This window comes from Onychostruthus taczanowskii, unplaced genomic scaffold (genome assembly GCF_017590055.1).
Source record: "Onychostruthus taczanowskii isolate IOZ18803 unplaced genomic scaffold, ASM1759005v1 scaffold91, whole genome shotgun sequence".
In the NCBI taxonomy this organism is placed as follows: Eukaryota; Metazoa; Chordata; class Aves; order Passeriformes; family Passeridae; genus Onychostruthus; species Onychostruthus taczanowskii.
The window spans coordinates 2,273,674-2,301,051 of record NW_024507105.1 but is presented as its reverse complement, the minus strand read 5'-3'; the positions used below and the strand labels follow the sequence as shown (position 1 = coordinate 2,301,051).

Here is a 27,378-nt window from a genome sequence, read left to right as displayed (position 1 = left end):
CCCGGCAGGGTCGGGGGACGCCGGGCCCCCGTCCCACCGGACTCGGGGCTGCGGGCCGGCCCTGCTCGACCCCCGCAGTCACCCTGCCGGAGCCGCGGGGATAGGGTGCCCCGGGGCAGCCGGCACTCCGCGCCGCTGACGGGGCCCCCGCCGGGGCAGAGCCAGCTCCGTCCGCTCCCAGCGCCGGGCCCCCGGGGCAGGAAAGCAGCCGCCAGCAGCCGCTTCCTGCCCGGCGCCGCCACTGGGAGGCCCGGCGGTGGGGCCAGAGGGACCCGGGACCACCGGGACGGCTCGTCGGGGAGCGTGGCCATGCCGGGCAGGGCTGGCCCGGGGCCCGGAGGGCGGTGGAACCGGGCGGGAACGGCGCTGTCCCACCAAGCGCTTCCCGCGGAACCCCCAATAGGGGCCGGGGCCGGGAGAGCCCAGGCACACCGGGAATGGGCGGGCACGGCACCGAGCCGCCGAATTTAACCCGCTCCCCGCAGCCGACAGGGGTGTCCTCCAGGCTGGAACGGGTCCGCTCTGCCGGAGCAGCCCATGAGCCCCGGCCGCACCGGCACCGGCGGCGGCGACGCGGGGCGGGCCTGGGGTGTGAGGGACGGGGCGGAGCCTGGGGATGTGAGGGGCGGGGCGTGAGTATGTGAGGGGCGGGGCCGGGGGTTGTGAGGAGCGGGCCGGGGCGGGCCGGCGCGCGCGCAGTGTGGTGGGGGCGCGCGGCCTCCCCCTGTCGCGATGGCCGAGCAGTGAGTGCGGGAGGGGCCGGGGGGTCCCGGTGCTTCCCGGGGGGTAGCGGGTTCCCGTGGTACCAGCCGGGCCCTGGGGACAGGCAGTTGCGGGGCTCGGGCCCGCTCCCCCGGCCCGGCGGCGCCGCCGGCCTCGGCTCGCTCCGGTTCTTGTTGGCGGAGCTGGGACGCGCTCGGGCCCGGCCGGAGCGGCAGGGAGGGCGGCTGGAGTGGAGCCGCGGCTCTCCGGCGGTGTGTCCCGGGGGAGGGCGGGGACCCCAGCAAGCCCCGGGCTCACGTGCTGCCCCGGGGGCTCGGGGGACAGCACGGGCGGCTCTGGTCAGCGCCGCCCCTCGCTGCTGTCCCGGGCCTGTCCTGCGCTTCGGCGGGGGCTGTTCCGCAGTCAGGAGCCCTGCAGAGCGACGGCGGTATTTTGCTTGGTTCAAGTCTGTGATGCATAGAGTGTTTTTCCCATCCACAGGGACGTTTTTCTAATATCACTTGTTTCAGGGCTGAGCTCGCCATTATTTAATGTTTATTCTTTCTGTACTGTTACAGAAAAATGGAAATTACCACTCCTCCGACGTCCAAGTGTATCATGTACTGGAAAAGGAAAGTCAAGTCCGAGTACATGCGTCTGCGGCAGCTCAAGAGGTTCCAGGCAAACATGGGAGCAAAGGTACAGCCACAGCAAGGACTGGGCTGAGATGCCCCAAAAAGGCTTCATTTCAGCTCAGAGTGTCTGAGCGGTGCCAGAGGGTGTCAGCAAGGTGAATTGATAAGCTGTGCTTGATTTGCAAGCTGGATCAATGGGAAGAGATGCCACTTCTCTGCTCTGTCTTGAGCTGTGTGGACAGCAGCTGTCACACACACGAGGCCATTCAACAAGCACTGGTGTAACTGCAGCAGTTATTTCCAGTTGGTTTTTACAGCATCTCCTTGCTGAACCTTTCAGTGCTGTGGGAGTTCTCAGTGGGTTTTCTTAAGTTTTGAGAGCTCCTTTCTCTCCTTTCAGGCTCTCTTTGTGGCCAACTTTGCAAAGGTTCATGAAAAGACTCAAATCCTTAATGAAGACTGGAAGAAGCTTCGGGTGCAGCCAGTGCAGCTGATGAAGCCAGTCAGTGGGCACCCGTTCCTGAAACAGGTGTGCAGAGGAAAAGGGGCAGCAAGTGGGGCCTGGAGCCAGGACTCTGCAGGGGGCTGTGGGGATATGGATGAGGTTTAGTCTGTGTTGTCCATGCCTCACACTTCTGGAATGCAGAAATGGACAAAAAGTACCCCCAAGGCTTTTTTCTGTGATGGAGTCCACTGAGTGGATGTGAGGCTTCTGTGTTTGTCCTGAATTCAGTTTTCCTCAGGCTGTGGCAGCCTCCCAGAGTGGTTCCTCACTGACCTTCTCTGTGCTTGTATTCCAGTGCACTGTTGAGAGCATTTTCCCAGGATTTTCAAGCCAGACACTGTACATGAGGACCCTGAACACAGTGGCACTGGTGCCCATTATGTACTCCTGGTCCCCTCTTCAGCAGAATTTCATGGTACGTGGGAAGCACGGGGTCTCAGTGAGGTCAGCATCTGATTGTTACACAGCTGGGAAGTGGTTCTTCATCCCACTTGTTTCAGGCAACATCTGCTTGACAGGTGATGAAGTGTTGCTTTAGTTGCTTGTTTTGTAGGATCGCAGCCAGCCTTGTGTCCACACTACCTCACCAGGTAGTCTCCTTTACATGTGGATTCTTGACAGAGTCACCATTGTTTCACAGAATTCAAGGAGTAAATACAGATCTTTTGGGGGGGTTTTGTTTGTTTATTTCCCTTTATATGAAGAATTTTATTTTTAGGCAGGTCCTTTTGTTTGTGACTGGGTTACAGTGGGATAGCACTGATGTGTCAGTGATGAGACATGTGAACCTTGGCTGTGCACCGTGTTGTTGGCAGGCCTGAGGGACCAGAGCAGCCTTGGGCACAGCCCCATTGGGGCAGCAAACACTGCTTTTCTGAATTGTGTCTGATCTCTCTTCAGGTGGAGGATGAAACAGTTCTGTGCAATATCCCTTACATGGGCGACGAGGTGAAGGAAGAAGATGAAACTTTCATTGAAGAACTTATTAATAACTATGATGGCAAAGTTCATGGAGAGGAAGGTAACCTGGGAGCAACCAGCTCTGTCCACTCCAGGCCAGCTTGGATGGGGCTTGGAGCAACCGGGTCTAGTGGCCTATCCATGGCAGGGGTGGAACAAGATGAGCTTTAAGATCCCTTCCAACTCAAACCTTCCTATGGTTCTGTGATTCAGTCTCTTGCAAATAACAAACCCAAGTAGTTCAGAAGTCAAAAGGTGGCAGCAGCAACCAGCTTTTCTGTGGGAGCTCTCAGAGCAGGGAAACAGGATGGTGCCTGCCTTCTCTGCAAGGGCACATTCCTGCCTTTGGGTACCTCACTCCATTGTAATGCCTGGAGTGCTCTGGAGCCAGTCCTCCTGTGTACAGAGATTCACAGGCATCCTCTGGGATGCTGAAAATGTGCTAGAGGGGGAGTAGCTCAGCAACCCTGTTCTGCTTGTTGCCTCAGCCAAGAGTTTAATCAATGAAAAGCGCTCCCTGCCCCACATAAAATTGCCCAGCGGGGAGGAAGACAGGGAAAACTGGTGTGGCCTGTCCCCACATTGCTGAAAATGATACACTACTACTGACTTTAGTGCTTAAATCCCACCTACCCCAAAAAAACCCAAGAGGGCTTTGGTGGGTAGCAGAGCACATAAGCTTGTGGTTTGCTATGACGAGAAATGAGAAAGATGGTGGCACTGCCACTTCTGTGTGTTTCAGAAATGATCTCAGGGTCAGTCCTCATCAGTGATGCTGTGTTCCTGGAGCTAGTGAATGCTCTGAATCAGTACTCGGACGAGGAAGAGGAAGGACACAATGATTCTGAGGTGAAACAGGAGGATGGAAAAGAGGAGCTGCCAGTGACAAGGAAAAGAAAGCGAATTGCAGTGGAAGGTGGGTTTGCCCCCAGAGAAGTGAAGATTGTGTTGGTCACATTTCTGTCCTGCCCTGCCTGAGCACTGGGCACCCCTCTCCTGCCATCACTGTGTTATAATGTGCCAAGAGTAGTTCCAGCTTGACAAGTTCTGTGGCAGAAGGGAAATGGTTTGTTTTCACTGTCCGCTGTGCACAGGGGAAGAAATCACGATCCAGAAGTGTGGTGAGGAGTTATTTAGATGAGTCATCTGTAAACCCACTTCCTGGTGAGATTAGCAGAGCTGGCTGTTATCTGAGAGACTATGGGATGTTTTCAAGTGCCAGTCTGGCAAACACCTGTCAGAGAGGTGGGGGTGAATCTGTTTCTGTGGGAGGCAGGGAGATGGATGTTTTCAAATCCCTTCCAGACCTGCTTTCCATGTATTAGTGTTCCTCTTCCCTCTCCTGTGCCACCTGGAGCTCCTGTTGCCTAGAGGAAGCTCTGGTTTGTGGGATTTTCTTGTGTCCTTGATGACCTTCTGAATGCTGATGGGTAATTTTATCTTTGTCCTTAATCTGTGGTGATGTGGGCAGCACAAACACCAACACTTCTGTGGATGTAGAAAAGCATTGTCTGCAAGTTCTGTCCTGGCAGAAACAAACAGTAATAGGGCTTAAATTGGTACTTCCAGCAGTACATTGTGCTGCACTGAAAGTGGCCTAGCACTGCTTCTGGGAATACCTCAGCCTGGTTGCAGGACACAGAGTTATCTGTTGTGCATGGGATTACATTTCTGTCTTAAAATACAATCCTGAGCATCTCTGGAATTACTCTGTGCAAGAAGGGAAGACCCATCCACATCAGCTTGGTTGAAGAATTATGTCTCCTCTTTTTTGTAGGTAACAAGAAGTGCTCAAAGAAGAGGTTCCCCAATGACATGATATTCACTGCTATTTCTTCCATGTTTCCTGAGTATGGCTTCCCAGAGGATATGAAAGAAAGGTAGAAAATCCCTGCACTGGTTGTCTGTTCCCTTTCTTAGCAAGAGTTGAAACCTTTATTTCAGAGACCAGCACTGTGGGCTGGCTGGGCCACAAAGCTCAGTGCCTGCAGGCTGTGAGCAGAGTGTGTATTGAGCGTTACAAACTGCAGTTTGGCCTTGAGGTACCTGCACCAGAGCCCAGTGGGCCCAGATGGTGCTGTAAAGCTTCACAAATGGGAAAAGCACATCCCCGGGTGTTTGTGTTTGTCAACAGGTACCGGGAGCTGACGGAGGTGTCAGACCCCAACGTGCTGCCGCCGCAGTGCACTCCCAACATCGACGGGCCGTGCGCCAAGTCGGTGCAGCGGGAGCAGTCCCTGCACTCCTTCCACACCCTCTTCTGCCGCCGCTGCTTCAAGTACGACTGCTTTCTGCATCGTAAGTGCCACCTCAGCCGGACGTTTCCCTAGAGCCCTTTCTCCTCAGTTTTCCTCTGCACGCCTTGCTTAGTCCGTGCTGGAGTCTCTGGAGGGTGGTGCCTCATGAGTTTGCAGTGGGGCCTTAGGAGCTGACAGGTGCCCAGAAGCCTTTTGTACAGACGGCTCCGCTCCTTGCTCCCACGGATGGCAGACCGACGTGCGTGGCCGTGGCCGTCCCCTCTCCGCGCTCAGCACGCCGCCTCCGAGCTCCTGACAGTTTGTGCAGTAGTCCTGCCACCACCAGACTTTGCTCTTGCTTTGCAGAAGCTCGTCAGTGAAAGGCATGAATGTTTCACTGCCAAAGTCTGGACATGCCCCTGTGTTTTGTTGCCTCCCTGGAACTTACAGCTTCGTCTTAGTCATGTTCCTGCCGTTGGTCCTGCCAAAGCCTTTTGGATACTGATTAGCTGCTGGACCTGCTGTTCTCCAGGTCTTAAGGGCTTCTTTGGGAAGTCACAGGACTTTTTCCAGTGAATTATTTATTAAAATATATAATATTAATATGATGTGGTCTTTTTGTTTCAGTGTGAAAGCTGATCCTTCTCCTTTGGCATCTCCTTCCCAAGCTGCCTTGTCCCCGTTGTGGGTTGGAGCAGGGTTACCCTGTGGGTCTGGTCGCCTCAGGCTCCACTGCCAGGGGAACCCTCAGGCACACAGGCTCCTGCTTCCTGTCCCTTGCAGAGTGGGGGGAGACTCTTGGAGAATGCTAATAGTAAAGATAACTGTTACTTTTTCAGCTTTTCATGCTACTCCTAATGTGTACAAACGAAAGAATAGAGAGACCAAGATTGAGCCAGATCCTTGCGGCGCAGACTGTTTCCTCTGGCTGGTATGTTTCTGTGTCACTGCTTTAGAAACCATGAGAGAAGTGCCCTGGCCAGCTCTGCTCTACAGAGCTCTGTGGATCTTTTTCACAACTTGGATGATCTTTTCAGAACTAATTCTGGTCCTTGTTGGATTCAGAGGAGCATGAATGCAAGTGCAGATCTTACCAGATGCATATTATAGCAGCTCTCCAATAAAGACTAATTCCAGAGCTGGCAAATGGGAAATTGTATGACAGATGATTTCTCTGGACTCAGTGCAGTGTTAGAGAAATTAAGCCTGTGCTAAAAAGGAGCAGAGCGCGAAGTCAGGAGGATCCAGAGGAGTGGGCTGGGGGTTCAGGCCAGGGAGCCTCTGCTGACTGGGCAGCAATGCCAAAGGGAACAAAGTGGGAACATGCAACACAAGCAGCTGGTTTGGCACCTGCTGAAGGGACCACACATGGTCAGCCTCTTCTACCTGCTCTTGGTGGTCGCAGGACAGGGCTTGTCCCTGGGCCTGTGGAAAAGCCTTCCTGCATTCCCTGGTCATCTGCCACCTGTCTTGTCTTCTGCTCTGCTTGCAGGAAGGAGCCAAGGAGTTTGCTGCACTGCACAACCCCCGATCCAAGTGCTCCGGCCGTCGCCGCCGGCGGCACCACGTGGTGGGCGCGTCCTGCTCCAGCACCCCGGCTGTCACTGAGACCAGGGAGGGCGACAGCGACCGGGACACGGGCAACGAGTGGGCCTCTAGCTCCTCGGGTATGGTGCCAGTCCTGAGACACCCCACTCCTCTCTGTGAGGGCAGGCGGCTCCTCGCAGCTGGAGTTCTCCCAGGCTCCCCTCTGCTTCCTGCACAGCTGGAGAATTTGGAGTTAGCAGTCAGTGTTCCCAGCAAACCTGAGGGACACCAGCCCTGCCCTTGCTGCTGTAGGATTCACTGTCCTCTCCCTGGAAGGAGGAATGTCGCCAGGCAAAGCAAGAGCTTTGCTGGGACCTGCAAAGCCCAGAGCGAGCCCTTGGCTCCTGAGCACTGTGCCTGGCCAGAAGCAGGAGTGTATGGCTGGGAGTGCAGTGCAGGGTTACAGGGCATGAGAGGGTGACCACTGCCCCCCAGAGCCATGATGGCCAGGGTGTGTTTGGCTTACCATCTGCCTTTCCTGCCAGAGGCCAACTCCCGCTGCCAAACCCCCACTAAGCAGAAGCTGAGCCCGGCCTCCTCCCAGCTGTTTGCGGTGGAGACGCCGCAGGAGCCCGTGGAGTGGACAGGAGCCGAGGAGTCACTCTTCCGTGTCTTCCATGGGACCTACTTCAACAACTTCTGCTCAATTGCCAGGCTGCTGGGGACAAAGACCTGCAAACAGGTGGGTGCCCAGAGCAGGCAACGCAGCCACAAGAGAGGGTCCAGGGCCAGAGCCACTGCCTGTTGGTTTTATTTCTCTGCCACAAACCTCCCCGAGGAAGGTGCCACATCAATGCCTTTGGAGCTCGGAGTGTTGCTCTGCAGCAGTGCTGCTGTTGGCAGAGTGAGCCCTGTGTGCTGGTATTGTGGGTTCCCTCCCATGTCACAGTGTCACAAATGAGTGTGTGAGCACTCATTTTCCAGGCAGGAGGAGGCAGTGTGCCATAGGCAGGAAAATGGGGCAGAGCTCCTGGTCTCTGGGCCCAGGCCTGAGAGCCTTGCTGTGCTTACTCATACTCTCCTTATGCTTTTGATAAAACAACTTGAGTGCACTGAACTTTTTTCTTCTTTTACTTGTGTTCTTCGGTAGGTCTTTCAGTTTGCAGTGAAGGAATCGCTTATAACAAAACTGCCAACAAATGAGTTAATGAATCCATCCCAGAAGAAGAAAAGGAAGCACAGGCAAGTGTTGGACAAGCTTGTTTTGTTCTTAAAATGCAACCAGATCCGCTGCTTTTTGTGCCAACGCATTCCTGGTAATCCCCATCTGGCTCCCATCTGTGTGCATGTCCTGCTGTCACATGTGGCTGCTGGTTCTGCTGCTGGGTGCTGGCCCTGGCCCAGCTCCAGGGCTGCTGCTCTGCCTGGGGGCTCAGTGGCCCTGCAGCTCCAGGCTCAGCTCGAGGAGAGGGCAGCACTGGCTGCTGGTCCTGGTGCCACTTCCCTAACAGCAGCCTCAGCCTCAGCTCCCTGACTTGTAACCCACTTTGTGTGTTGATCTCAGTTTGTCCAGTATTATTCTGGCTCTGTTGTTTGGCTTAAAGAGCTTCTGCTGCAGCTGCATCACTCTCATCTCTCTCCACTTTATGGTGGTGCTGATCATTAATGCATGAGTCTGCCAGGCCCATCTCTGCTGTGCTGGCTGCTGGTGCTGAGCAGCGCTGGCTGGCTCTCCCTGATGGCTTACACATCCCCTCAACCTTCTCTGCTCCTTTTGCAGGCTGTGGGCTGCACACTGCAGGAAGATCCAGCTGAAGAAAGGTAGAGTGGGCTGTGGCTTATCATGGGAGGTTTGCAAGGGTTGAGTTCTCCAGCAGGATGGCCATGTCCTGCTCACCAGCCTGGCAGGTCCAGCAGCGTGGAGGGAGTGACTGCCTCTGGCCAGGCTCCTTGGGGTGCCAGGGACATCATGGCCATCCCAGTGCCCACTGAGGCTGCATGTGCAGCAGGGTTTGCTGCAGCCAGGGGAGGCTGAGGGCAGTGTGCAGCCCTGCTGTGGACTGGGCAGTGGTCAGTGAGCACAGCCATGTGTGTGTCTGTGGGAGCTGGGTGCTGCCAGGCTCCCTGCCCAGTGCAGGCAGATGGGCAGCCTGCACCTTCTTGGCTCCAGTGCCCTGTACTTGCTGCTTTGAAAAGGTTCCTGCAACATTCAGCTTCCAATCTTGGCATTTCTCTTCTTGTTCTAGATAATTCACCAACCCAGGTGTACAACTACCAGCCCTGTGACCACCCCGAGCATCCCTGTGACAGCTCCTGCCCTTGCATCATGACTCAGAATTTCTGTGAGAAGTTCTGCCAGTGCAACCCTGACTGTAAGAAGAGGTCAAGGACTATTGGGCAGGAAAGCAGCCAGCTCTCCTAGCACAGAGCACAGGGAGGGTGCAGAGCTGGGGCTTGCTAGGTGCCTACTTTATTCCTGCACTTGCTGCTCTGTCCATCCACAGCAGTTCTGTTAGCAGCCTGTTAAAGTCCAAAGATAAATGGTTCTGTGCTGCCATGCAGCTGTTGGCAGCTGAGAGACATTCCTGTTAGTGCTCATCCCTGTGTCTGTGCCCTGTGGGTGCTGCTGCTGGTCCCCTGTGAGCAGGATGTGCCTCCAGCAATTAGGCTGGGCATTGGGTCACTGCTCTGCTATGTTTGTTTATCCTATCTGAGCTTCCATTCCCAGCTCTGCAGTGGAGAAAACAGCCAGACTTTATTCTGTCCCTGCTCAAGATCTGGCTGGGGAGGATGCATGGCCCCTCTGTTCTCTGCCAAACCTCACAGTGCAAACCCACGGTGTGTGTTGCTCCAGGTCAGAACCGCTTCCCAGGCTGCCGCTGCAAGACCCAGTGCAACACCAAGCAGTGCCCCTGCTACCTGGCTGTGCGGGAGTGTGACCCAGACCTCTGCCTCACCTGTGGTGCTTCAGAGCACTGGGACTGCAAGGTGGTGTCCTGCAAGAACTGCAGCATCCAGCGAGGCCTCAAAAAGGTATTGGCAGCAGTGTGGCAGGGGCTGCCTCAGGGCAGAGCTGACACACTGCTGCTGTTGCTGCTGTGTGTGGAGGGGCAGCAGCTTCCCTGGAGCTGCCAGAGTGAGGGTCTGGAAAAGAAGTTGCTCTGCTCTAGGCCTCTGCAGCACTTATCTGGAGTAGGGATTGTAGATGTGAAAATCAGGGGAATTGTGGAATGGGAAAATCGGGAGATGGGAGTTACAAGAGGAATGGTAAAAGCAAGAGTGTATAAAGTGGCTCCAGAGAAAGATTTAGTCTTGAATTCTGCTGGTCAGAGCAAGGAATTGAGCATTAAAAAAAAAGGGAAATTCAGAGAAAGTTGCAAATTTGTGTGTGTCAGGTCCTGTGCAGCTCCATGTAATGGTGTAGGGAGCTGTGTGTCACCATTACAAGGGGATGCTGGATGGACACTGGCTCCCTGCTGCCCCCATGACCTGTGTACTTTGAGGTGCTGTACCTGCCAACTCTCCCCATTTCCTCTCATTTTGGTTCCAGCATTTGTTGCTGGCCCCATCAGACGTGGCTGGCTGGGGGACTTTCATCAAGGAGGCTGTGCAGAAGAACGAGTTCATCTCCGAGTACTGCGGGGAGGTCAGTGCTGTGCCTGTGCTGCTGGCCAGGCACATGGGGGCTGTGTGTGATGGGAGAGCTTCCTGTGGCTGCAGGGTCAGCTGCCTTCCTTGGCTCAGCTGTGCCCATGGGCTCGCTCTGACCAGGTCTGGAGATGGAGCCCTGTGCTGTCTGGGGACACATCTTAGTACCTCTCGCCCTCCACTGTGGAGGAGAGTGTTGTGTGTGTGCTGCTGCCTGAGAGCTCTGCTCTGGCCCTGCCCCATCCCTGGGAGCCCTGGCAAGCTCCTGAGGTGGGAGGGAGAGCAGGAGGGTGTTTCCAGGAGGCAGCCCTGGAACCTGGCTCAGCTCTCAGCTGCTGAGTCTCTCAAGGTGATCTCCCTCTACAGCTCATTTCACAGGATGAGGCTGACAGGCGAGGAAAGGTCTACGACAAGTACATGTCCAGCTTCCTCTTCAACCTCAACAATGGTAACTTCCTGAGGTTTCCAGGGGTGGAGAGACCAGGTGGGCATGCTCAGCCCACCTCTTGCCTGGGTGACAGGCCTGGCCTTACACCATGTTTTCCTTATCTTTTTTTTTAATAGATTTTGTTGTTGACGCTACTCGCAAAGGAAATAAAATCCGCTTTGCCAACCACTCGGTGAACCCCAACTGCTATGCGAAAGGTGAGGTCCCCCTGCCCAGCCAGGCCAGGCAGGACATGGTGCTCTGAGAGCTCCAGCCCAAGCTGGGGCTGCACATCTCTGATGTTGCATCTCTGATGTTGCATCTCTGGTTGCAGTTGTGATGGTGAACGGAGACCACCGCATTGGCATCTTCGCCAAGAGAGCCATCCAGGCAGGAGAGGAGCTCTTCTTTGACTACAGGTACCTTGGCCAGTGGGCACCTTGCACCCACCCTCTGTGCAGGTTTGTGGGGGGAGCATTGCTGCAGCCATGACTTCCTGTCCTGTAGGTACAGCCAGGCAGATGCCCTGAAGTATGTCGGCATAGAGAGGGAGACGGACATCATCTGAGCTCCGGGGTGGTTCTGGCACACCTTGCTGCTGCACCTTGTAAGCAATGCCATGTTTGCTTCACGCTGACATGACTGCTGCTGTTCCTGCTGCTGTGTGTGTCACAAGTGCTACTTTCCATCCAGACACCAGAGAGACTTGGGGCAGGAGTGTAAGCAGCCCCTGGGCCATGGCTGTCCCAGGGTGATATCCCCTCTGCCCCAGCTGGCTGGGAAATGGGGACTGCCCAGCTGTGGCTGGAGTGGCACCAAGGGATGCCTGGGGATGGGAGAGCAGCACTATGCAACATGATACTTTGAGTAGGGGTGCCACTGAGCTGGGTAGAGGATGATGTTACAGTCACTGCCTGTTGTGACCCAGGGGAGGTTTCTCAGAAACCTTCCTTGGGCTTTGTGATCCCCTGGCCCTGGGAGTAAAGGGGAAATATTCTCTGGCAAGGTGAGGTTTAGCCTTGCACTCCATGCAAAAAAGAAAGAAAAAAGCACTTTAAACTAATCCTCAGCTGGTGGCTGGGCCCTGTATTTTGGGGTGGAGGGACTGCAGGCATCCCAGGTGTCCTGTCTCTTGTCAGCACCTCTGCTGGGATGTTGCTCCAGGCCTGGGACAGGGCAGGCTGGATGGGGCCTGGGGTGACCTGAAGGTTGGGGCTGTCCCCTGAGAGCCATATACGCCACCAGCCTCCTGCCTGGCCTGGTGCTGGGTGCTGGGCTGTGCTCCCAATGTCCAGGGCTGGCTTCCCAGGATGACATGGGGAGCCTGACTGAGCCCTGACCTGGCTCCAGGACCCCAGCCCACTCCCAGCTGTTTAGTCCAGGAACACACAGAGGTGCTGGGTTTGCCTGGGAGCCAAGCCCTCCCTGGCCCAGCCCTCACCATACTTTCCCAGTTCCCTGCCACGGCAGGCCAGGCTCTCTGTTCTTCCCGTTGTCCGTGATGGCCCCCTGGAGCACGGAGGTGTTTAGGTCTGTCTGGAGCAGTGCTTCTATCCCAGCACCTGCCTGAGCCTTGCTCCCTGCCACCTCCATCCACCCAGCTCCTGCCAGCCCTGCTCTTGCCTAAGCGTCTTCTGCCACTTTGGCCATATCTGCACTATGCCAGGCTTGTGTCTGTGGTTTGTTGACGGTGAATAATGATAATAATAATGCACTTTAAATAACATGGCTTGTAGCCTTTGTCATAATAAAGTGGTAGCAAAGACCCTCCCCTGCTCCTGGCCTCTGTTACCCAGGGCAGCAGCCTGTCCCCAGACTGTCCCCTGCCTGCTGGGCTCAGCCTGGCTGTCCCCAGCGTGGCTCCCAGGGTTCAGAGGGGACAGAGTGACCCAGTGCTTCCAGCTGCCTGAATCACACTGGCTCAGGGTGGGAAGGGGGCAGAGATGATGGTGGGGAGAGCAGGACATGATGTGTGTGTGCAGCAGCAGCTGAGCTGCCTCTAGCCCCGGCTCACTACACCCTGCATCTGGCACTGGGACCAGGAATTGCTCTTGTCAATGTGGTGCCTCCCTTCGTGCAGGCTGAGCCGGGGTGGGAGGAGAGGATCTGCCCAGGCTGCCAAGGTGAAGGCTAGGGAGCGTCAAATGCCATCATTCTGCCTTTATTTGATTATCTTCACATCTCATTCAAAAGAACAGACTTTTTAAAAATAAAGTGCCCAGTGGAGCCAGGCCTTTGGGTAGATAAATGCATATCTGTAACATTGTCTTACCACAACACAGCAAGTGAACAGGAGCTTTCCCTGGGCTGGAGGTAATTGGCAGGACTGGCACTTCGTACAGAGAAGTAGCAAACTACAGACCACGTACCACGACACGCGGGCCCTCACGCCCGCGGGAGCTTCCGTTTGGTTTTTTATACAAACCCATAGAATAAAAAAACCAGAGTGTAGTAGAATATCCAGCAACAAAAATGGTAGAAAGGATCTGTACCTGATCTTATGAAAGCAGCATCTCAGCAAGGTGCGGTGGCGGCATGCGCGGCGCCGGTGTGTGGAGTATTGCTTGGCAGCCCGGCCGAGCGGGGCCGGTGCTCGTGGCTCTGCGCGGTGCTGGCGAAGCGAGCAAAGCAGCGGGGCATCTACGCGGGCAGCACTAACGGGCGGCAGCAGCCGGGTGCCCCCGGCCACAGGGAGGGTGGGCACCGAGCCTGGGGCTCCCCGACAGAGGCCAGGCAGGATTTGGCAGCTGTAGATGCAGCAGCCTGCCTCTGGCATGGGAGCTGTCGGCGTAACCGGGGCGAGCGAGGCTGGGGCTCGGCGGATCGTGGCCGCACTCCGGGGCCGGTCGATGGCGGCCGTGGGGAGGAGGTGGCGGTCGGTCCGCTCCGGTCCGGTCAGTCTGAAGGCGGGTGTTGGCAGTTCAGGTGTGCTCGGCCTTTTGGTCCCGCGACGCTCGCTCATTCCCGGGCGGCTCCCGGGGATGCGGGGGCTGTGAGCCCGTCCCACCCCCGGCCCCGCTAGTCCCCTCTCGGCTCCTCCAGGATCTGGGGGAGGTTCTGTTCCTTGCGTGCCGATGGCGGTTTGGCAGCACCGCCGTAATCCTGGATGGCCTTGGGCTCGTTGGTGTGGTAAGAGCCCTTGTAGCGGTGGTGGTAGAAGTAGAGCAGCACCAGCAGCCCTGACAGCAGCAGGAGCAGGAAGATCACGACTGCGGGGAAGAGACGGCAGTGAGGGGTTGGGGAGGGGCCGCAGGGCTGTGCCAGTGTGGAATACCAGCCAGAGGCTTCACTTACACCCAATGATGATCCCAATCCAGCCGTCATCGTGTACGTGAGGGAACTCTGCAGAGACAGAGCAGGCAGCTGAGACCAGGCTGCAGCAAGGTCTCACGCTGGAGCTTCCCATCTGCAGCTGGTGCTTGACGAGGGCTCCATCCCCAGCAGGGTCCCACCACAGCACCCACCTGTGGCCATGTACCAGGGGTCCATCTCAGGAGGGATAAGGATGGTGCTGAGGGGGAGCATCGAGGCACAGCTCGACTCCACCAGTTCCCCCCGGATGCTGTAGGGCCGCAGGGGACTGGTGGGGTGGAAGATGGCTTTGAGGGGCACGAGGGTGTTGAATTTCACCCCTGAGAGGCAGCCTGAGAAGCCAGGTGTGTTGTAGCGCTGGATCTCAGGGTCAATCACACCAGTCTCTGTGGGGCCACAGAAGGAGATTATTCATCCCTCTCAGAGGGCAAGGGCCATGCTGTGCAGAGGAGACCCCAGAGACCCCAACATGGGCAGGACCCAGCTCACCCATCACACGACCCAGGTACAGGTTTTTGGGTGAATCCAGCTTGCTGTCCACAAACAGGGAAAACTGCTGCTCCATGATGGGGAGATAGTCCACCTGGGAGGCAGGTGCACAGCATCAGTGCCCACAGAGCCCACCCTGCCCATGCCCCCTCCCAGCCTGACCTGAAGCCCCCAGGCCCAACTGGGAGGGTGCCCCAGCCCAAACCTGGGTGTAGAGTGTGCGGTGCAAGCGGGTGATGTTGACGCGGTGGGGCCGCCCGTCCGTCACTGGCTTGTTGGTGAGAGTGAAGACGTAGGGGCTGGTGCCCAGCTGGTAGCGCAGCTGTAGGCTCCCTGTGGGCAGCACAGGGCTGTCAGCAGGGCTGCACCTCTCAGTGGGCATGTCCAGCCCATCTATAGGCTTGGAAAGTGGCATCCACAGGGCAGGGGGCCTTGCCCTCACCATCATCCTTGATGAGCACGGCCATATAGTCCTTGACAAAGGTGCTGACGTAGAGCAGCACGGCAGGTGCTGAGGTGGTGCTGAAGCTGAAGCTGACCTCCTCGCTGGTGAGGTTATAGCCAGGCAGGGGCTGCCAGGGGCTGCTCACAATGCTGGCGAACTCACGGGCGGCGTACAGCGACATGGGCAGGATGTTGTACCGCACCCAGGTGCCCTCCTCGAAGTACCCTCCGATGTCTGTGGGAGAGCCTAGGGGGTGAGGGGAGCGCCGGCTCCTCGGCCCCACCCAGCCCGCGGAGCGCTGCCACTCACCGTGGTTGCAGAAGGGCCCGGTGAAGGCGGAGATGCTGCAGTTGCAGGTGTAGTGGCTGTAGCGCTCCACGCAGAGCCCGCTGTTCTGGCAGGGCACCGGCGGGTCCTGGCAGTAGCCGGTGCAGTTGACCCGCACGCCTTCCGTCTCATTGGCTTTGCCCTCCAGGTTGAGCGTCACCCCGTTCATCCGCAGTGCCCGCAGGCAGCCCAGGAACGGGCGCATCTTGTGCTCTGCCGCGCCTGCAGCGGGGCCGAGACTGAGTGCCCTGTGGCACGTGGGGACCTGGGGGTGCAGGGACGTGGCCAGGGGCTCTCACCGACGTAGAGGGGCCTGTCAAATTCCAGGCGGACGAAGCTCTGTGGGGGGAATGGCCGCACCACCCAGGGCAGCTTGTCCACCCGCAGCCGTGCCAGCTTGACGTTGAGCTCAGCCTTCACCTGGTGCCACTCATCGTCGTTCCAGGGTACCACCGACCGCACCGTCACGTTCTCGTCCCCGTTCCCAATGTCAAATATAAATGCCACGTCCCTAGTGGCTGCAAGGACATGATGCTGAGAAGAGACCCCAGCCCTTCTGCCCCCAACAGCCCTGCCCCCCCTGCACCCCCGTACTGTTGAGCTCAATGCGGATGTAGTTTCTATAGCCTGGGTTCTCCAGGAAGACTCCAGACTGGGCAGTGGTCTTGAAGTAGAAGGAAATGTCAAGGCTGTGGTTGGCCTGGAAGGTGGGGAAGATCAGGGCTGCGCCCCTGTTGAAGGAGACGGTGTTCCAGGTGTTGCCTGTGAGGAACAGGAGGGGCAGTGAGGGATGGTCAGGGTCCTTCATGTGGGACAGCACAGGCAGGTGCAGGCACTCTGCAGGCAGGGGATGTTCCGTGGGGCTGCTCACTTACGGTCTCCATAGCACCGTAGGGGCCCCAGCACGAACTGGGCTTCAGAGCCAGTGCGGTTGGTGTCTCCAATTACAACCTGGGTGACTGGCAGGTGGTCCACAAAGGTCAGCAGACCCTTGTCTGTCCTCCTGCAAATGTGAGTGCGTCAGAGGGGCCACGAGGTGTTTCTGTCCCTTCACCAACCCACAGCCCCGTTACCCCCATCTGAGTGCCCCAGCATCTGTGCCCCCCATGACTGCAGTCCCCACCCCACAGCTCCTGTTCCACAGCTGCCCCCCCTCACCAAATTGCATGGTCGGCGTCACAGTTGCAGAAGTACTGGGGGTCAGCGCAGTTCTTGTCCAGCCCGCAGGCGCAGCGCTGGATGCCCGGTCGCGAGCCCCCCCAGTAGTAGTGCCGCTCATCGTTCCGACCCATCCAGAAGCTGAAGGGCAGCCCGGCTGCAGGCACAGAGGAGGGTCAGGACACTGTCCCGTGTCACAGCCCTGCAGTGCAGCCATGCGGCACCGAGCCCCTTCTCCCGGCGCTCACAGGGGGTGTTGAGCAGGCGGGAGTTGTAGCAGTGGAGCTCAATGCGCTGCTCGCAGTACTCAGAGGCATTGGCCAGGGCTGAGACCTCGGCCCAGGAGGCATTCCAGTACTCCACGGCCCCCAGGTAGGGCTGGTCCACGCTGGAGCCCGTCACCCGCGTGGCGTAGTGACGGTTGTGCCGGATAATGGTCCACGCTCGGTCCTCTGCAGTGAAAGGGGAGCTTTAGGACTTGACCCCTACACACCCCACTCCCTCTATCCTGTTCCAGCTCCAATACACAGGCAAGGATTGGTTCCCAGAGGCATCAGACAGAGGTCCCCTCTGCCCTGCTGCTACCCCCACCTCGGATGTCACAGTACACCGTGAAGGGCTTGAGTGGCCCGCTGCCATCTGGGTCGATGGTGTAGTTGCCCGAGGTCTTCCCGCTGACCCGATAAGCATCACATGTTTCCTTGTAAAGGGCTGGAAGAGAAGAATGGAGTGGAGGTCAGTGCAAGGGAGGCACCAGGGAGGAGTAGGGGCTGCAAGTGCCCCTACTGTCCCTGACCCACGAGGCTCCAGGCTCACATTTGTGGCAGGTCTCCCCCTTGTACCCCGTCAGGTCGCAGATGCACATGAAGTCATCCCAGGATTGGATACAGCGGCTGTCATGCTCACACAGGTTGGGGGTGCACCTGAGGGCACAGAGGGCTGCTGTCCCAGCACCAGCACAGCCCCCCCAATGCCCCCCACTCCGAGGCAGCACCCTCATCCCGGTCAATACCTGTCTGTGATCCCACAGACGTTGAAGAACACATTGTGGTACTGCGCCAGCCGTTGCAGTGTCAGCAGCTCCACGTCCACGGGCTGCATGTCTACGTTCAGCATCTGCAGGCAGCCGTGGAAAGCTGTCTGGTTTGACCGGCAGCCAGTGACTGAGGCTGGCTTGGGGCAGCCTGCAAGACAGATCGGGGTGAGCAGCCCTCAGGCACCCCTTGCCCCAGACCCCACCCTGCTGCCCACCTCCAAAGAAGTACTGGCTGCCGGTGCGTAGCTGGAAGGGGTGTGCCACCCGAAACTCAGCACCATCATCGTCATCAATGGTCACCACAGCTGAGCCCTCCCGTGCCACCAGGTGCACCGAGTGCCAGAAGCCATCATTCAGGCGATGCCCTGTGCAGAGAGGAAGGTGCAGGGGGATGCTCCACTGCCAGACTGACCCCCCCGCCCCGTGCTGCCTCCCCAGCCCACCTGCAGCAAACTCCAGCTTCTTCTTGCCAGGCTGGGCGATGGAGACATTGACCTGCCCCTCACTCAGCACCATCTCGAGGGAGCCCAGGCGGTCAGAAAAGCCGGTGTAGAGCAGGAGGCCAACAGTGTCCCAGGAGCGGAAGCGGAAGCTGACAGCCAGGCGGTTCCTCCGTGGGATCCCCGGCACCCGCACGTAGTTGTTGATGCCAGCGAAGGTGATGGGGGTGGTCAGCTGGTCCTGGCAGTAGTGGCCCACGTTGCCCTGGGAGTGACCATGGGAGGGGTGAGAAAGGGAATGTTCCCATAGAGGGCAGGCCCTCTCATCCCCACAGTCCTGGCCTCAATCATGCCCAATTGATCCCAATGCCTGGCAGAGCCAGGCGGGCGCCCCAGGCCAGGGACAACCTTGCACGGTCAATCCGGCGCCGCTCGGCTGAGCACGGCCCCGCGTCATCCCGCAGCAGGCAGGGGACCCTGCCCCAGGGAAGGGGTTACCCCACAGTGGGGCTAAGGACACCCAGGAAAGGGGTGCCCCCACAGCAGGGAGAGGACTCCCAGAGAAGGGGCCACCCCCCAGGCTGGACCTCAAAGCGAATGTTGGGCCGCCGGTGCCGGGCCAGCTCGGCGACGTTGACCCCGTTGAACATGATGTTCTCCACACAGCCCCGGAAGTTCTGCCGGTAGGTGAGGTGCTGCTTGTCGTGGTCGATCACGCCTCCAAAGAATACCTGGCAGGCAGAGGGAGGGTGTCAGCCCCTCCCTGGAGGATATCACAGGTCAGCATCCTGGCAGCCCCCTGGCCAGTACACCCACCTCAGTTTCAAGGTCAAGCTGGTCGAAGGTGCCACGGCAGCGGAAGCGCTTGACCTCCCCGTCCAGCGTCAGGTTGATGTAGTGGCCGAGACGCTCAATGTGCAGTGAGTGCCAGTGCTGGTCATCCAGGAGGCTGCCCACCTCCACCGTCGTGTGGCCCTCAGTGGCGTGCAGTGGGCTGCTGCCTGGGGAGGACCAGCATCAGCCGGTGGCCCCCAGCCCCACGCCCCCAGCGCCTGGCCCCAGCTCACCTAAGCTGATGTGCAGGAGGAGCTGGGCCTGCTTGAGCTCCACTGTGATGTAGTCACCCTGTGAGCCCTCCCCGTGCATCAGCACCCCATCTTGCTCCAGTGTCTTGAAGTTGAAGGAGATGTCATCCTCGAAGGTACTGACCCTCTTGGCTCGGAAACGGTAGGAGATGGCATCATCCCCATCAAAGTAGAGCACATGGGACCCTGGGGAGAGCAGAGCAGCCCCACCCATGTCACTGCCTGCAGCAGCAGGTGCCCTGGCTCTCATGGTCTCTGCCATGAGTGTTTGGGCACAACCCCCTCTGAGAGAGTTTTCCAGGTGTGCCAGAGACAGGATCCCGCCAGGCAGGGCTGCTGGAGCCCGTGGCCAGCTACTCACGGTAGGGGCAGCCATAAAGGCCCAGGCGCAGCCCGATCTTCCCACGCGGGTTCCAGGCCACGGGAATGATGCGAATGTACCGTGCAAGGATGGGGTAATGCAGGTCATGCCGCACCACCCCGCTCTCATTCACGTTCCCAAAGAATGTCTGGGGATGAAGGGTCACTGTCAACACCTTGCTCCACGTCAGGGGTCTCTACCCCTCTCAGAGAGCCCCTTCCCACAGGGAACGCCGGGCTCCCCCCTACCCAGTTGCTGCCCTGCTGGAAGAAGGGTTTCCAGCTCGTGGGGTGGTCTCCATAGAGCACAATGTAGCGTGTAAGCCAGTCGTAGGTGTTGAAGGTTCCCTGCGTGGCCACTGCATTGATCCGGTGCTTTTGCATCAGGTCGATCTGGAGCCAGGGCTGCTTGTCCCGGGGGTCGGGGGACCAGCCGCTGGTGCCTGCGGGGGGAGCAGCTCAGCGGCTCGGCTCCCGACTGAGCGGCGGCTGCTTGCTCGGCCCCACCACTGCACCTGACGGGGCCCCTCAGCCCCGCGAGAGGCAAAACCCGGCCAGGGGCACCCCCTGCCCACCTCCCCTGCAGCCCAGCTCCGCGGGGGGACTCACTGTGCAGACGGGCGAAGCTGGCCGAGTAGAAGATGTTGTATCTGGAGGAGGCACCGATGGAGTAGGAGTAAAGGGGAGCAACGAGCTCATCGTAGCAGGGTCCTGAGGGGAGAATGGAGTTGGGGGCGGCCTCGGAGCACTGAGCTGGGCAGTGTCCCTGTGGGAGCTCCCCAGCCCTGCGGACCCTGAGGGCTCTGGGGACCCCGCGGCTCCCTCGGGCCGGCGGAGCGGCGGGCCCGCTCTGCTCTCCCCTCCCACTGCAGCGGAGCTGACACACCTCTGCGGGCCCCGGCGCCGCCACCAGCCGCCTCCGCACTGACGTGGGCAACGGGACCCCCGCTCTGCCCCGCCCCGGCGGGGAACGATCCCGCGTGGGATCCCGGGGATGCCGTGCAAACCCTCGCGGCACCGGCAAAAGACCCTTCCGAGGGGCCGGGGTCCCGAACCTCTTTCAGGGTCCCCTAACTAGTCGGACGGAGCCGGGGGAGCTCAGGAGCATCCCCAGCTCTCACCGTAGGAACGGTGCTGCATCAGCCCCCAGTCCACCGCCCCCCGACTCTTCCGTCCCCTGTACCACGGACCCCCGCCTCGATGCCCCTTCGCCCCGGCCCCGGGGAAGGGGCCCCGGCTGCCGGCTCAGGGGGCCACGGGGATCTGCCCGGTGCAACCAGGGTCTCTCCGATTCCCGTTCCCGAGCGGCTGCCCCCATCGCCGGTATGGGGTCGGGCCCGGTGCAGCCCCGCGGCGGGGCCAGCCCGGCGGGCGGCGCCGCTGGCCGAGGTGCTGGCGGAGCCCGGCAGGTCCCGCAGGGCATCCCCGCTCTCCTCGGCACCCCGGGGCGTTCCGGGGCATCCCGGAATCTCGGGGCGTCCCGGTTGTTCCGGGTCCCCAGAGGCTGCGGCCGGGCGCGGGGCCGCCGCCGGCGGGGGGGCTGCGGCGGGGCCGCCCCGGGCGGGGCGCGGTCGGCGGGAGAGCCCGGACGGCCGTGTCCGGCGGGGACCTTGGGAACGATGCGAACAGGGGCAGCGGAGCGTACCGAGGGACGGCGGGGGACGCACGGGGAAGAAGGGGGGACGCCCGAGAGAACGGAGGATGCGGGGACTGCTCGGGGATGCGCGGACGGGGCGGCGGGCGCGGTCCCGCAGTGCGGAGCGGCCGCTCCCGGGACTGCGGCTCCACTTACGTGCGAGGCAGCCGGGACCGGGGCTCAGGAAGCCGGCGCAGGCGGCGAGCAAGAGCCCGAAGAGGCGGCGGGCGCTCATGCTGCGCGCCCCGAGCGCCCTCGGCGCCGCCGCTCCCGGTGCTGCAGCCGCGCGGCGGAGCGGGGCCGGCGGCTCCGCCCACGGGGCGGGGGGGAACCGGGCCGGGCCGGGCGCGGCGCAGAGTCCCGACCACCCCCGCCGCACCCGCGCCGCGCCCCCGGGAGATGCTCCGCCCGGGAGCCCGATTTCCCCGCTCCTCGGCACGGCGAGCCGCCCCGGGCTGCACCGGGACACGGCTCTTGTGGGTACCGGGCCCCGGTGAGGCTGTGCAGGAGCTCCCCGGGCACCCCCGGTCGGTTCCTAGGCGGTGCCCGGTCCTCGCCGCACGCCGAGCCTCCCCTGCCCCTCTGCGGGGAGGGTGGGAGCGGTGCCCGCAGCCCCCCCGCAGCAGATGTGGAGTGTTTGTGATCAAGCCGTGGATTAAGGCCTGCAGGTCTCGGGGTCGCTGCTCTCCCTGGTGGTGCAGAAGGAGGGATTTAGTTTGTATCTGCTCTCAACCACCCCCAGACGCCCACAGAGGAGTTGGGGGGGCTGGCTCCTGCGTGCCCTACATACACCTACAGCCCCGCGGTGCTCCGCATCCCCTGGCCCCGCAGGACAGCAGAGCTGCTGTCCCCGGGGCCTGGAGCAGTCCCGGGGGATGGGGATGCCCCAGCAGCTCCAAGCGTGGAGCAGGAGCACGGCCAGGCTGTGCCCAGCTCTAGACCCGGCAGCATGTCCCGGGGCTGGCAGCCGCAGGCAGCACAGCTCAGCTCAGCTCAGCTCAGCTGGGGCAGCCGGTGCCAAACCTCCTCCCTGCCCGGGCAGAGCCCCGGCCGCGGCTGGGGAGTGACAGAGAATAGAAAACCCCATGTGTGGCAGGGATGTGGGACACCTGGCAGTGCACCAGTTCTGCTACCAGGAGCTGGAACTGTAAGCTGAGGACGTTGGCACCCTCCCTCCTGGTCCCCAGACCTGGAAGTGCCCGCAGTTCCATCCCCAGGAGAGGCACAGCCCACCTGGCCTTGTCCTGACACCCCGGGGGTGCCTGCTCTGGCCCCAGCCCCACGTCCTGACCCTGTGCTGGGTCAGATCTGTGACAGCCTCAACAGGGACATGCAGAATCCCTGCTCTGCACCCACAGCTGGCTGTAGGGCCAGCACTGGCCCCAGGACCCTCCTCCCTCCCCTTCCCCCCAGATGCAGGGTGCAGGGAGGCACCCCCAGAGCCAGCACAGGGCAGAGATCTGCAGTTAGCATCCCTGCACTGCAGAAAAAGCAGCAGAGGGGGAAGAGACCTTCTAGCAAAGAGTCCTGGGGAGCCCCTAGAGGCTGGGGGCACCTGTCCTGGCTGCTCTTCATCCAGGGCGCAGCAGCTCCACAGCCCCACAGTGAGCAGCCAGGATCCTGTACCCATCTGGAGGCAGCAGGAGGGCCGAGGGCAGAGTGGAGATAAGCCACGGCAAAGACAGCTGTAGCTGGGAGAAAGGGGGATTGAGGGATTATGGCCAGGAGCCCATTAAAGCTAGGGATCAGTCTTCTCCCCCCTGAGGAGAGGAAATGGGGCCTCTGCCCCACAAGAACTAATCTGCTTTTTAATGAGGAGCTGGGAATTTTGTTGTCAACAACCAGCAACACGCCTGCCCAGCACTGTGGGGTTGCACTGCCAGGCTGGGACCCCTGGGTGAGGGGTATGCCCTGCACCAGCAGCCACCCCAGCTTCTGGAACCACCACGTTTGCCATCAGGAAAAGACAACCCTAAACCAGACAGGGCTCTGCCAATCCTGCCTGAGGAGCACCCTGCCTGTGCCCAGCTCAGTGCCAGCCCACAGCAGCCCCCAATCCCTTCACTGGCCCCATTCTTGCTGGTCCTGCAGAAGCCAACAACAGCCCTGAGGTGGGCTGGGCTTTCCTGCACGTGCTGAACACCCTCGACCAGACCCTGCTCCCCTGGCTGGGTGCTCCTGGGTTTGGCCTGCACACCCACATGACAGAGAGTGAGCAGAGTTGCTATTTCTGTCCCCAGCAGGCAGATGTAAAAGATGCACCAAGTCAAAGATTCATTGTAGCTCCAAAGTGGGCTCGCACCTGCCACCTTGCCTTCCTCCCCAGGGCTCCTCCCCAGAGCACCGGGACAACTGCTGCACCTCTTTTGGTATCGGGAGCAGCATGTGGTCAAACCACCGGTTACAGAGACTGAGACACAAACAGCTTCAGACCCAGCAGCCAGGGGAAAGGCTCTGCTGTGCGATGACGGAGAAGGTGAGGGGGCTGCAGGGCGAGGGGTTTGCTGGGAGCCAGGCAGGACCCCCCCATCATTAGCTTTTGTTCATGTTTTAGGTAGTTCTCTTGTGAGTCTTTTGGGTTTAGACTGAAAGGCAAAACCCTGGGGAATCAGGGGAATTGCCTGGTGCTCCAGGCCCTGGGGTCTTGAGCAGGAAAGGGGCTAGAGGAGCTGCTGGATAGTCAGCCTGCCCTGGCACTGGGCTCTGATCCCACCTGTGGCCCCAGAGCACTTGAGGAGCCCAAGCCCAGCTGCCTGACAGGGGCCAGAGTGAAATTGCTGCTCAACTGCTGTGAGTCAGAGAGTGTCAGATCCTGATCTCCAGGTCAGTGGGGTCTCAGCTGACCAGTACCAGGCTGCAGCACTGTCCCACTGCCCCAGAGCAGGGCTGAGCAGCTGGGAGGTGGGAGCACTGTGCTCAGCTGTCTGCAACCTGGATGAGGCAGGAGCTCCCTATTTGGGAGCAGGACTGGGCAGTGCAAGGCTGTGCCCACACTGGGGTCCCCGGGATGGTGTGTGGGGGCTTTGGGCACCTGGGGATGCTGGTGTGGATCCCCAAGACTCAACTTCCCAGGGCAGCTGGGGCCACAGGCTGGGTGCACGTGCAGGGACACAGTGCTGTGCTAGGGACACCGTGGCTTGGGTCATGTCCCTCCACCTGCTCTGCTTTTCACACAGCTGCTCAGGAAATGTGTGGTGGCTCTTGCAATGACTGAGCACGGCGAACCTCCCGCTGCTGCGAGGTAGAAACAAACCCCGCACGTAGGGCCAGGGACCGGGGGCTGCGGCACACCCGGGCTGGGCTCCCAGCGGTGAGGCTGGGTGGAGAAAGGCCGCCCTGGGTGTGGTTCTGACCTCGCGGCCGGGCCGCCCCTGCCGAGCTCTCCTCACTCAGCCTCCCTCTGCACAGGTGACTCCCAGCCCCGTCTCAGAGCTGATGGCCACCTCTGACTTCTACCCCTGGGAGGACAGCTACTGGGACGAGGCCACCATGCTGCCGGAGCTCTGTGAGAAGCAGGCAGTACAGGGCTTGGCCCGCACCTTCCAGCTTGCCTTGTACCCTCTGCTCTTGCTGCTGGGCATAGTGGGGAACGGGCTGGTGCTGCTCACACACACCCGCTACCGCCAGGCACACAGTGTCACCGATGTCTGCCTGCTGCACCTCGCTCTGTCCGACCTCCTGCTGCTCCTGATGCTGCCCTTCGCCATCACCGACACGGTGCAGGGCTGGTCCCCAGGCACAGCCGTCTGCAAGGCGCTGCAGGGTCTCTACGCCCTCAACTTCTACAGCGGCTTCCTCTTCCTCACTTGCATCAGCGTGGATCGCTACGTGGCCATTGTGCAGGCGACAACTGCCTGCCGCCTGCGCCCACGAGCCCGCCGGCACGGCTGGCTAACGGCGGGGCTGGCCTGGCTGCTGGCCACGCTGCTAGCACTGCCCCAGTTCATCTTCAGCCAGGCAGAGCAGCACCAGGATCTCCGCCTCTGTCGTGTCGTCTTTCCCCGTGTGGTCTCACGGGCAGCCCGGGGAGCCACCAGCCTGCTGCAGGTGGCGCTCGGCTTCGCGGTGCCGTGCCTGGCGATGACAATCTGCTACGCAGCTGTGGCACGGACACTGCTGGCGATCCGCGGTGCGCAGCCCCACCGGGCGCTGCGGGTGCTGGTGGCCCTCGTGCTGGTGTTTGTGGCCCTGCAGCTGCCCCACAGCCTGATGGTGCTGCTGGACGCGGCCGAGCTGCTGACCAGCTGGGAGATGAGCTGTGCCCAGAGCCGCAGCAAGGACCTGGCGCTGCTGGTCACCGGCGGGCTGGCGTACCTGCGCTGCTGCCTCAACCCGCTGCTCTACGCCTTCCTCGGCCAGCGCTTCCGCCGGGAGCTGTGGCTGCTCGCCAGCGACTTGGGGTGGTCCCTCGACCCGCGCTGCTCCGGCTGCTCCAGTCCCCGCCGGCGGACATCGCTCTCCAGCTGCTTGGAGGTGGTGTAGGAGGCAGTGCCCGCGGCCGCGGCAGGGACCAGCTCCCCGCGGACAGCCCCGTCCGTGCGCAGACCTGCCTCGGTGAGCACCGGGACACGGGCAGCGCCAGACAACCCGCACGGCGCCCGCACACGCCTGAGCAGAGGGAAGAGCAGCGCCTGCACGCCCTGCGAGTGCCTTCACTGCCCGGCGACCCGCGGGGCTGCGCTCCCTGCAGAGCCCCGCAATGTCACCGCGCCGCGGGCAGTGCGATGTTTCACGTGCTCTGGGGGTCCGGGCGGTGCCGTGAGCGGTTCGGTGGGTGCAACACCGGGGCCAGGCAGGCAGCTGGTTCCCACTCTCACAATAAACCCCGAACGAGTCCCGGTGGGCGAGCGCGGTCTCCGTGCGGGGTGACGCTGCCCCGGGGGGTTTGTGGGGCCGGGGGCGGCTCCTTGGCCACCGGCACCGGCGGGCGATGCCTGCAGGAGGCAGCAGAAGCTCGTGCTTCCTGCCTGCCCTCCGCTCGTCCCCGCCGCTGGACGGACAGGGAGCCCCCGGAAAAACCCTCCTTGGGTCCTGCACCCCAGGGCAGGGCAGGGGAGGTTTGTCTCTCCTCCTTACTCCCCCCACGAGTTCCTGTGCCACGACACATCCCGGCCCAGAGGCCCTGCGGCACCAGTGTGCTGCGCTGGGTCAGGCCCGGCCCGGACACATGACGACCAACAGATGACCACGGGCTAGGACATGGGGAGCGACACTTTGTCCCACGGGCTGGCACATGATGCCATGGACCGGCAGCGCCGGGGCCGTGCAGTGTCCCCCTCACCTGGCTAAGGAAACACTCCACAGTGCCGGGAGCAGGACTGGGCTCGGCTGTGGTGCAGCTGCTCATGGAGCCTCCCAGCAGAGCTGGGCATGCAGGGAAGCACCTCCCGGTGCTGCCGGGCCTGGAGGCTACTTCCTCTTCACCCCCTGCTCTGTTAGGGATTAGCCCAGGACTCAGGGCTCGACTGGAAGAAGCCCTTCCAGAAGCTTCACCTACTGCCGGGCCAGAAGCAGGTTACTGCTGACTCAGCAGCCCCAGAGGCGGGGTGATGGGCCTCTGTCCCCCACAGCCCTCGGTGGCGACCAAGAGCCAGATTCGGGCAGTTCTTGGCCACACAGCACAGCTGCCCCTGTTGCCCACCCAGCCTGTGGTCTGGGGTGGTCGCGTTCCAGTCCTCTGATGGCCGCACAGCTGGTGGGCTCTGCTGGATGCTGGTGACTGGCCTGGTGCACAGCCGGCCCCACACCAGGGGCTCGGCCCCAGGCAAGATCCAGAGCAGGCTGCGTGGGAGGGGAACTGGCAGCCGGCGCTTCCTGCCTGCGCATCCCAGCAGCCCGGCTCCCAGGGACGGCGCTGACCCAACAGCTGTGGCAAAGCCAGAGCCTTAACTCCTGGGGCTTCGGGAGTGGGGCCAGGGCCTGGACGCTGCCATGGCACCCACGGCTTGAGGGTGCCACAGACCCTCTGCCACTGGGCACAGCCCGGGGCTGAGCTGAGCCACATAGCTGCCGCAGCGGGTGTGACCCCACCATGAACGCCTTCCAGCAGCTCCTTTGTGGAAGGTTGCTATGAGGGCCTGCCTGGGCATGGTGCCCTCCTGCCCACGGTGCGCTTCTGCCCACGGTGCCCTCCTGCCCGAGCACCGAGCCCACGGTGCTGCCCGCTGGCACAAACTAGGCACCACACCGGGCTGAGTCGCCGTGCTGGGACAGGCGCCAGTGCTGCCGCACGCAGGAGCCAGGACAGCGCACGATGCGGGTGCCGCGGGGCAGGGCAGGGGCCCGTGCCCGGTGCCGGTGCCCACACCGGGTGCAGGCGGTGCTCACAGACGGTGCTCCCGTGAGGTGCCGAGGGTACCCGGCGCGCCCCGCCGGCGGCGGCTCCGGGAGCACCGGCCCTGCCGCAGCCCGGCCCGCGCTGCCCCCGCCCCGCCGCTGACGCACCGGCG

The 27,378-nt window shown here is 60.9% G+C and overlaps 3 protein-coding genes across 3 annotated transcripts; 2 read left to right on the top strand and 1 right to left on the bottom strand.

Annotated features, from left to right (window-relative positions):
• Positions 1 to 673: 673 nt before the first annotated feature.
• EZH1 (enhancer of zeste 1 polycomb repressive complex 2 subunit) lies at positions 674 to 11,290 on the top strand. Its single transcript, XM_041426482.1, has 20 exons — positions 674 to 743; positions 1,281 to 1,401; positions 1,738 to 1,866; positions 2,138 to 2,257; positions 2,743 to 2,863; positions 3,545 to 3,718; positions 4,580 to 4,682; positions 4,937 to 5,100; positions 5,879 to 5,970; positions 6,532 to 6,706; positions 7,112 to 7,308; positions 7,717 to 7,808; positions 8,347 to 8,387; positions 8,813 to 8,938; positions 9,421 to 9,599; positions 10,117 to 10,212; positions 10,581 to 10,662; positions 10,779 to 10,859; positions 10,976 to 11,060; positions 11,149 to 11,290. Exons 1-20 carry the CDS (start codon positions 733 to 735, stop codon positions 11,207 to 11,209), a joined length of 2,250 nt encoding a protein of 749 aa, XP_041282416.1. The 5' UTR covers positions 674 to 732; the 3' UTR covers positions 11,210 to 11,290.
• A 1,496-nt stretch (positions 11,291 to 12,786) lies between these two features.
• CNTNAP1 (contactin associated protein 1) lies at positions 12,787 to 22,310 on the bottom strand. The gene is made up of 24 exons (XM_041426552.1): positions 21,086 to 22,310; positions 19,903 to 20,004; positions 19,543 to 19,736; positions 19,295 to 19,442; positions 18,916 to 19,119; positions 18,665 to 18,849; positions 18,436 to 18,579; positions 17,852 to 18,113; positions 17,624 to 17,773; positions 17,385 to 17,556; positions 17,189 to 17,295; positions 16,964 to 17,083; positions 16,621 to 16,824; positions 16,373 to 16,529; positions 16,090 to 16,217; positions 15,809 to 15,976; positions 15,514 to 15,732; positions 15,197 to 15,436; positions 14,885 to 15,121; positions 14,648 to 14,775; positions 14,443 to 14,536; positions 14,106 to 14,339; positions 13,936 to 13,983; positions 12,787 to 13,850 (listed from the first exon to the last, which is right to left on the bottom strand). Exons 1-24 carry the CDS (start codon positions 21,162 to 21,164, stop codon positions 13,660 to 13,662), a joined length of 3,915 nt encoding a protein of 1,304 aa, XP_041282486.1. The 5' UTR covers positions 21,165 to 22,310; the 3' UTR covers positions 12,787 to 13,659.
• Positions 22,311 to 23,939: 1,629 nt separating this feature from the next.
• On the top strand, positions 23,940 to 27,335 carry CCR10 (C-C motif chemokine receptor 10). The gene has a single exon (XM_041426551.1). It carries the CDS (start codon positions 24,365 to 24,367, stop codon positions 25,409 to 25,411), a length of 1,047 nt encoding a protein of 348 aa, XP_041282485.1. The 5' UTR covers positions 23,940 to 24,364; the 3' UTR covers positions 25,412 to 27,335.
• Positions 27,336 to 27,378: the final 43 nt, after the last annotated feature.